This window comes from Notothenia rossii, assembly GCF_949606895.1.
Source record: "Notothenia rossii genome assembly, chromosome: 11".
NCBI classification, from domain to species: Eukaryota; Metazoa; Chordata; class Actinopteri; order Perciformes; family Nototheniidae; genus Notothenia; species Notothenia rossii.
The window spans coordinates 13949059-13958933 of NC_136910.1; the positions used below are offsets into that span (position 1 = coordinate 13949059).

Here is a 9875-nt window from a genome sequence, read left to right on the forward strand (position 1 = left end):
CTAGGTTTAAAATGAACTCCGACCTGCCAATCCGAGGGAAGTCAAGTGTGGAAATTGGAACTGGCAGCAAATTCAAATCCACACAGTCCCAGCTAAAGGGAGGAGTGCTGCAGGCTTTCTCTCATACTAACGTGTCTCACAGTAAAGTCCTGCACTTGTTAGGTCTCCTGACAGAAGGTATTATCTTCAAAGGGCAGATCTGCTGAGCTGAGATGTCTTGACTTGTCTCGAACACAGTAAACAGAAAAAGATTCCCCCAAAAATTCTAAAAAGTCCATCTTTACATATTATAAGGAAGGAAAATGCTGAAGGTCTTTCACTTTAACATGTAGGCAGACCCAAGTGGCCAACAATCTAACTGATCAGGCCAGGATTTACTTTACAACCATTTTGATAATCAGCAAATTGTCCTTTATGAAGCAAAAATGTGAATTGTTCTTTTTTTCAGTTTGAATATGTTTCTAAATGTAATATGCTTGGGTTTATGACTATTGGTTGTACAAAGCAAACATATGTACAGTAGACACCTTGTTAGATTATGAGATATTGCGATGGTAATTTCTCAAAATGTACATACATTTTATGAGCATTTAATCGATAAACATATTGAAATAGACAACAAAAACCGCTGTCTGTTACGGCCCCAAAGTAAAAAAGAGAAGCAGAAGCCTGTTTCCACACTTTCATACACAAGGAGCACAAACTCATCAATATTAGCAATGAGTGATTGATGAAGTCAATAAAGAATTATGAGTTTTACCTGGATTGACTTATGTAATTATGTAATATTAGTTACTTTTTAGCGGCCACCAGCAGCTTGATAGCCTGCTTTGATGGACTTAAGATTTTCTGACCCTTTGAAAACAGAAATTCAACAAAGAGGTGAAAATAATTGTCAGGTTGTGCGTGTCTGAATGCAAGAACATGTGGAGGCATGCCTGAGCGTGGTCACAGCTGTTGAAAATACGCGTTTGTTAAAGAAAACATTTTCCAGGTGGAAGAGTAAAATCCATCACATGAAAAATCCTCCTACTTGAACACATTAAACCTTCATCCATTTCACTAAATCCCCTCTAAGCTATATTTTTAGAATGGCTTTTTTTTCAGGGACATTATTGTCTGTGGAGCTGGCCTTTAATTCTGAAAAGAATAATTAAAGGGATGAGTACGAAAAGCTGCTCTTGTGCCTGAGATCAACTGGTGTCTCTGTGCTGATAAGGCCTCTCCACTGACAGGAGAGAGCTGCACAAGCAGTTGCATGACAGCGCTCAAAGGGTGCCCCCCTCACATGTGAAGGTATAATAATGGAAATACATCCATCACAGCCAAAGCCTTACTCTGGGACAAGATGGAGCTTCATTTTTGTTTAATTGGCTTGCTGTTTGTCTTTCTCCTGCATGTGTCTTCTCTTTGCATCAGGAGCAACCATCAGCCCCCCACATACAGTATAGCATTACTGGATGGCATTTTAATGAGCCTCCCTTTTAGAGAATTCCCCCCCTTTTTTCTCTCCTACTCCAGTTCACCTTTTGCCACCGTGGAGTAAAAGGAGCGCACGCGGCTGCCTGCATAGTATGACATCCCCACAGTCAAATACTGTGTGCATGTGTGTTGCAGTAACAGAAACTATTTCCGCCCACACTCTCTCACTCTGACACCTCCCCTCCCCTTATTGTAGCCCCAACCACCACCTCACCCTGTTCCAGCGCCTTGCCGCACGTGCTGCTGCACACTGAGTCCCACGCTTCTGAGGAAAGATTCTCCATGCTCAAGTCCAGAGGGGCAGCAGAGTGCGGGGGCGTCATCCAGCCTCAACGAAGATGGTGCTCCTCATCAATATGATGAAGCAGATGTAATTAGAACACATATTTGAGTAAAGCACGTGGTGAAGAGACGCTGCTGGAATGCAATGATGGTTTAAATCAGTGAAACCACCTTAACATGAACAGATATGTCTATATAAAACCAATTTGATTTTAAATTAGGGTTTGAATTAATGAGCAGGAGTGGAACAAATAATCTCTTGACAATTTGTTTTGCCTCAACCCGTTTTCTGGGGGGGGGGGGGGGGGGGGGGGTGATTTCAATATTTAAATGAGCTTCTAAAAATAATGCTGTGTGACAGTTTTCTTTACCTGGATATGCAAATGACACAGAAAATGGATGCATAATTTAATGTAAATGTCATCATCAATTATTTAAAAAAATAGTGTCCCCATTAAAAAAAATATATTATATATATCACACATCAGGTCTGTGTTTTACTAATCACTAATTTCAGTTTGGATAAGGTCAACTCTCTGGCTGCAATTTCCATTTTTCCAGAAAATATCCCCACTTCACTCTTGTTAATGTTACTGTTCCTCACAGGAGACGGGGGGAGATCAAGGAGCCCACACACTGTGCAGTGTGTGCGGAGGGGTGATGCTTCGAGAGCGCATCACAGGACGACAAAACCCCACTGCAAGACGCAGAGCCAGAATAGAGCAGCTTTGGCACGAGAGCTATTTTCCTGTAGGTTGTAGAGGGGAACAAAAAGAGTAGAAATCGTCTTCGTTTCCCCTAACATACTTCTCATGATGCCGGAATCCTCCTGGTCGTCTTTGTTGGCCAGTATACAGAGACAATGTAGTTGAGAGAGAAAGGGGAACTGCACCGGTGGAGAGATCTGGGGATGAATGGACATGGTTATGGGTGATTAATTGCATTTTCAGCTGGAGAAAGACACTGGATATGCTCAGAAAAAGTGAGGATAAGTGAGTTTCGGGGCCCACAGGATGGACACTGCGGAGGTGATTCTGTCTGTGTTGGTGGTTGTTATTATCATAGTATCGTTGCTCTCCAACGTCCTGGTGCTGATCTGCTTTCTGTACAACCCGGAGATCCGTAAGCAGGTCCCGGGTCTGTTCAACCTCAATCTCACCTTCTGCAACTTGTTGCTGACCGTGTCCAACATGCCGCTCACTTTGGTGGGACTCGTCAGTAAGACTCAGCCGGGAGGGGACGGCTTCTGTCAGATCGTGGGCTTCCTGGAGACATTCCTGTCCACCAACTCGATGCTGAGCATGGCAGCTCTGAGCATCGACAGGTGGATTGCGGTGGTGTTCCCCCTGAGGTACCACTCCAAAATGCGCCACAAAGACGCAGCTTTGGTCCTCGGGTACACATGGGTGCACTCGGTGTCCTTCTCCACGGTGGCCACCTGCCTCTCCTGGGTGGGATACCACCGGCTTTACGCGTCCTGCACGTTGTCCAACCCGAGGGCGAGCAGCCGGACACCGTTTGTTATATTCACCGTCTTTTTCCACTCCTTTTCCTTCCTCCTGTCTTTTATAGTGCTGTGTGTCACTTACCTCAAAGTGCTCAAAGTCGCAAGGTTTCACTGTAAGAGGATCGACGTTATTACAATGCAAACGTTAGTGCTGCTGGTGGATATACACCCCAGGTGAGCTCCCTTAACTTATTGTTCCTGTTTGTGTTCTGCCTGTACATGCAGCTTTCTTTTCGTGATTCAGTTAGAAAAAAGCGTTATCCACCATCTTATCGAAAGGGGGAGGGGGAGCTGTGGGGGGAATAGTGAGTGTATTAAGATAGATGATTATTTATTTAATTAATTTAAAAGACTAAATGTAATACTACCATCTTTGCACTGAAGTGTGTCCTCAGTATTCAGAGGCAATGCAACATCTGTATCCATTTAAAGGCAATCCAGGGTGATTGCGTTACTCTGCCTCTATAACATAATGTGTACATATAGTGTGAGCATGTGTGTGTGTGTGTGTGTGTGTGTGTGTGTGTGTGTGTGTGTGTGCGTGTGTGTGTGTGTGTGTGTGTGTGTGTGTGTGTGTGTGTGTGTGTGTGTGTGTGTGTGTGTGTGTGTGTGTGTGTGTGTGTGTGTGTGTTCGGTTATACTGTATATAAGCTGGTGTTCTCTGGTGTACACTTTTAGAAATTGTCCTTCTTGTTTTACATTGATTGACATCAGTGTTTTTTGGGAAAAATATGTTATTGTCCCTCAGCTCAGCTTCCTATATATTTAACTCCTGTCCAACAGAAATAAAACACAAGCGCACCAACTCCTTGCTGTCTTTTATGACATCTCTGGAGACAGTATGTGGTCTTCCCTCAGTGTGTCTCCCTGATATTAATCCACTGAACTCTCTGTGTGTTTATAGTGTTCGCCAGCGTTGCCTGGAGGAGCAGAAGAGAAGACGACAGAGAGCGACGAAGAAGATCAGCACCTTCATCGGAACCTTCATGATCTGCTTCGCTCCCTATGTGATCACAAGGTGAGAAAGAAACTGTGTAGGCGGGAGAGGGAAACCATGCCGGCACACTGCGGCGTACGCAGCCTCTTTTGTTCTGCTGGTATATCCCCCAAACCTCCCTCCTCTGCTGTCAAATCCTCTCCCCCCTCCTCCTCCTCCTCCTAACTGCCTCCTCTCTGCTTACTCTCCACGACGGCCAGAGTTGGAAGATGAGATTGGCTGACCTTGTGATAAGTAATATGCCTCTGCTCTGCTGTTGCTGCTGCATTAGCACTTTTCTCCTCAAGTTGCTCGGGTGCATCACTTAGTTAGGAGGAATTCACTTCCATCAATCACTCGACAAAGAGAGGCTGTCACATGAAGCTTCAGTGTAAAGCACATAAGTGATGCGCGAGTGGACGTGTGAGAAGAAATACCAAAATATAACTATTTATACTTTGTAAATTAAATCATACAAAGTGCCTTAAAATATAAAAACAACACATAGAGTAAAGGGGTTGATATACACCTTAGAATGGCAAAATATCCAAGACACATGTGGATCACAGTAAAATATATATGTATAATATAATATGGATTTATACAAATTCAGGAGTTTACATGTTCTGGTAACCCTTAAGTGTCAGTTCTCCTGAGTTACAACAAACACACAAACTGCTTTCTTTAGAATATCATGGTAAAGTTTAGTATTTTTAAGTCCTGGCTACTTTTTGTATTTAATTAGCAGTGGCCTTCTGAACTCACACATTGATTAACAGCTAATGTCACAAGCATTGTTTCATTTCCTGTAACTATAATGCCAATAAGTTGATATTTTGCAGAAACAGGAAATGTGTGCAAACTGATTATAAACAGTTTTGATCTAATACTCATCATTATAGCATATCATTTTAGCAGAAAACCTATCTGTGTACTAACAGGTAACCAATACGGACCCAATACGTGAAGCTTATACATCCAAAAAACTACAACTTCTGAAGAAAACTGCAAGTCTAAGATCCAACGTGCAGATGAATTGTTGGGCAATGCCTTTCTGGGAGTACATCACTCAAAAACAGACTGTATTTCATCCTCATACTGTCTGGTTTTAGTATGAGCAGCTACTCACTTTTCCATACTAAAACATTACTTAATACTTAGTGTAGAGAAGAGTAGAGTATGTCATATGGATCATTTGTTTTGTCATGTAGATGGGCTTACTCAACCAAAAGAGAAAATATTCCATTAGTTAGTACTACTGTAGGCCTATGTTATTTAAAACCATTCACTCTTACTGTAGGGCGTTGGGGGTGACGGAGCTAGAGAGGATGTCTGTATGTTTGGATATGAAATGATACAGAAGACATTACTCTCTCTATCCTCTCTATAAGTCTTAAACACATTTTTTAATTGGTCCGTTGCAAGTGTTTGCAAGTTGTTCTTCTACTCTAATGGTTTTGGTATCAGTAGGCTGTCAGTAATGAACGACCATAGCAGCACTGTGCTACTTTCATTCTGCGTATGACAGTTGACTAATTACTATCTGAACATATTACGCTAAAAGCCCCTCCACTGCATACTCATTTGTTGTCTGGGTCATTATGTGTATAGTAAAATCACCGCTGTGCGCCGTCACAGCTGACTTAACGTGCTGTTTGCTCTGCTGCTGCGGAGTGTGTAGGCAAATGCCAGTGATGGCTACTGGCCCATGCTAGGCCAGTGTTACAGTGCTGACAGAGCTTGATTGTAGACACAGTAATCATACAGAGTGCAAGCGGAAAAGGATCAGCGATATCTTAACCACCTTTTATGACACCATGTACAGGAAGGTGTATTAATATTTGACAAAAATGAGTGTGAAAGCACCGATTTTCTGTCTTTATGGGTATGACTGAGATCACGTTAGGATGCAGACTTCAGAAAACGTCATTATGTACCACTTTAAATCTAATATACGGTATTTTAATTACAGAAGAGTATTTTTTTACCCCTGCTGAAAGAACTCACTGTCCTCTGTCCTTTATGGTTTTCTGCTTAGCACTCAGTCTGAAAGTGTATTAAATAACAATCAGAGTTAATTGGCTTTTTTCCAGACACTTATTACTGCTTAGACAGGTCTGTTTTATTCTTCCGGTGGCCCTGACAGATATATGCTGCTGGCTGCATGTGAGGGGTGAGATGATAAGAAGCTTCACGCTGTAAATCCAAACGCAGGAGACAAGTAGAAACACCCTGCTTATGTGCAACAATGTCTTGCAAATGTATTTCTATGTCTTCATGATGAGCTCAGGGCATGCATGCATTTTCAACCTTTGCTCCCCTTCTCTCACCACCCTCTCTTTATGTATGCCTGCAGGATCGTGGAGTTATTTCCAGCGGTGCCTATCAACCCTCACTGGGGAATTGTTTCCAAGTGCTTAGCTTACAGCAAGGCAGCCTGCGACCCCTTTGTGTACTCACTGCTCCGACACCAATACAGGAAGACGTGCACTGACATCATCAACAGGCTGCTGAAGCGGAGCTCTTTGAACGCATCGGGGCGCGGACACGAGAACCAAGTCAACAGCATAGCAACTGCAGAGTGACCAGGCAACTGTCAGGGAAATATGAGGCTGATTTATCGCCGATTAAGAACAGAAGAAATAGTGCTTGTCCCTGTACATGTCTGCTTGAATTTGGTCTGACAAGCCAAAAGAAAGTGATAACAGACAGAGGGCAAATCCCCGGCACCCTGGAATACCACTGTGCTTGCATACTGAAACTCCAGAACAGCAGATCAGTGCAGTGAACTTGTGAGGACAATGAGAAACGGGAGATTTCACATCCACCGGAAGAGACAGATGTGCTCACCCAAGATGAACGGCCAGTTAGCCTCATTATTCTGACATGGTAGCTTTAAGTCTGATATAAGACATAAGGATTTAGTTTTACATTACGTCTAACATACATTCTACGGAAGCCCTGAGAGGCAAGTGAGAAAAAATATTAATGATCCGTTTTCTAATGTCTATAGCTAAAGGGTTTTCTCTCCTGTGTTTATGTCTTAAGAAGAGGTGATTTTTGTTTCGCCTAGATAGTTTTTCATCATATGTAACAAATTAAACCTTTTCCCACCTGTTTCACGGATGAAAAGAACACCCTAGAAAGACTTTCCTGGAGCAGAATCTTTTTTTCCTAACTTGCCAGTCAGGGCTGCTGTAATGTTTACATTGTATTTTTTAAATGAAAGAAAGGAAAGAATAGAAAATGGCTGTTTGCCGATTTAGTGACAGGTTGATGCGTTCACACTCTATGTAGCACTATAAACTAGCCTAACCAAAACTAACAGTCCCCAAATTGTATTACAGATGGAAACGTACAGCAGACTGCACAGCTCGGCTCAGGTTTACATTGCCTTGAAGCATAATGGCCAATGAAAGATAAAGCTATGTGACTATGTGAGACTTTGTCTGTGTTTCACGTGTGGTATTTGCGCACCATTTAGAAAGACTTATTGACCCAGCTAAGCAGAGTTTTAAAGGTAAAAATAAGCCTTCAAACCGACTGCCTTTGCTGTCATGACTGACATGTGCCCCTCAGGTTGATTAACTTAGCCAAGCGTGATTGACATACTCGGGCGGATTCGTACTCACAGAAAGGAGTGACCGGGAGCGACATGCTTTTTGATTTCTCACACATTTGGGCTGGATGGAAAGGAAGGAAAAATGCATCTGATGTCCTTATTTTCAACACTTGGCAGAGTGACTATAACTAATGACAACATGTGATGTTTAATAGCAATGACAGTCTTTCATGAAAAGCAAAAAATAGTATCTGTTTTCTGCTTGGCAGTCAACATGTATGTTATTTATTGAGATGGAACAACTTTAAGGATTGCAGTGTCCCTCTTTTTACTCTCACATTAATTGGGCGCACATGATGTTTATTTATTTAGTCCCATTGCTTGTGAAGTATTGTAGTTTCAGGTCTTTGTTGAAGACCTAGTCCAAGAGCCTTCTTGACTGACAAAAGTGTTATCTGACTCAATAAATGTTGTACCTATTATATTTTTGTTCTGTAACAGAAGAAAGGCAGCTCTGTATCAGAGGGCTTAACTTTTTGTAGAGTAGACATCTGAAGATGGAAGTCCTCGACGCCTTAGTTTAATAAAAAAAAAGGAATAAAGAAGACGTTTTTGATGGATTTGGTGTTCTGTCGGTACAACAGTAAGTTACTGTATGTATCACACACAGTGCCAAAACGATCAATGACGCCCAGTGAGCCAAATATAAGTAGCTGCACTTCATTTTTATGAAAACATAAAAGAAGATAGATTTAAAAAACATATTTATGAAATTACTTATTGATACATGTTTGCTTTTATTTTGTGTTCATGGTTGTTACGGAAGCCCTAAAAGTTAAGTGAGGAAAAAGAAGGCAGATCTAAATATCCTCCTGTGTTTATGACTTCAGCACAAGAGTAGAAAAATGAAGGAACTAATATACTGTAGATATATATATGGAGACAAAACTATTAGGATCGGACTGAAAGGCATTAAAAGTTATTTTTGGACATGGTTCTCAGGGCTTCCGTAAAATGTTGATAATACAGAGGAGAAATAGTTGTCTTGGATATATGATGCATTGCAAAGTTATGTTTAACACTCCAAGACAATCAATGCCTTAATCTCTGTTATATATGATATGTTCTTTACATTCACAACGGCATATGGGTATTTTGAACAATATGGATAGAGTAAATTATTGCCTTATTCACTTCAGCTATTTCTTTACCCTCTGCTTTCCATGGTTTCTGATCATGTTTTGCACTCATGTAGAGTAGTTATTTTCCTCATACATGATGGTTATTGGTGAAAAATCAAGGTATTATATATGTTGATAGATTTAGATAAATGACAACTTGAAGAGTATTTTTGTGTCTTTTTGATATACGTACATGTAATACATGAGTGTTTAAGAATGTGCTGCTTCACCTGCAAATTAAGTTAAAACCGTTATTGATAGGTGACAATGCATTGACTGTAATATACCTCATTTTGTTAGGGTGGCCTCAAGTGTTTTGTTATTTACTTACTCACTTATTCAACCACTTGCACGATGCTGCTGCAGATGGCTAGAACAACTGTTGATGATTATGTTTTACTGATAGGATGAAGATATTTGGTTTTGATGGAGATTGTAATGGTAATTTTGGCTGAAATGAAGAGGATGACTGTTTCAGATGTTGACCATGATTATTAAAGTGAACTCTACCAAAGTGGTTTTGTGCTGTTGTGCAACTTCTTTATTTCTCTATATACTCTATTCTATTGCAAGCTGTTTTTTTTATACAAATAGGACACACAGAAACTCACAGAAACACTGCTCCAACCTTTCATTATCCTTTTTCTCCACCGACATCTTTGAACAAAACCTTGAAAAAAAAACGTATTTTTCTGTTTTCGGGATGCACAATTTTAAGATTTAGATGACATAATATAGACTTATAACCAAGCCTGATGAGTCTCTAAATGTGCCATTGGCTTAAAAGCATTGGAAATATAAAAATGGTTTCACTTATTTAACAGTTTGCCTTTATTCCTTTCCTCAAACTACCAAATCAGTGTTTTTCAAAAGCTGTTATGTTTG

General features: G+C 40.9%; 1 protein-coding gene across 1 annotated transcript; it reads left to right on the plus strand.

Annotated features, from left to right (window-relative positions):
* The first annotated feature begins 2481 nt into the window (after window positions 1-2481).
* Window positions 2482-9452, plus strand: LOC307025692 (G-protein coupled receptor 26-like). Its single transcript, XM_079660529.1, has 3 exons — window positions 2482-3445; window positions 4176-4289; window positions 6604-9452. Exons 1-3 carry the CDS (start codon window positions 2778-2780, stop codon window positions 6830-6832), a joined length of 1011 nt encoding a protein of 336 aa, XP_079516655.1. The 5' UTR covers window positions 2482-2777; the 3' UTR covers window positions 6833-9452.
* Window positions 9453-9875: the final 423 nt, after the last annotated feature.

Bases quoted from the DNA above. Each gene is read 5' to 3' on its own strand.
- LOC307025692 (XM_079660529.1), top strand. From the start codon at position 2,778: ATGGACACTGCGGAGGTGATTCTGTCTGTGTTGGTGGTTGTTATTATC. The intron at 3,446-4,175 runs GTGAGCTCCCTT...GTGTGTTTATAG, and splicing joins CTGGTGGATATACACCCCAG to TGTTCGCCAGCGTTGCCTGG. The intron at 4,290-6,603 runs GTGAGAAAGAAA...GTATGCCTGCAG, and splicing joins GCTCCCTATGTGATCACAAG to GATCGTGGAGTTATTTCCAG.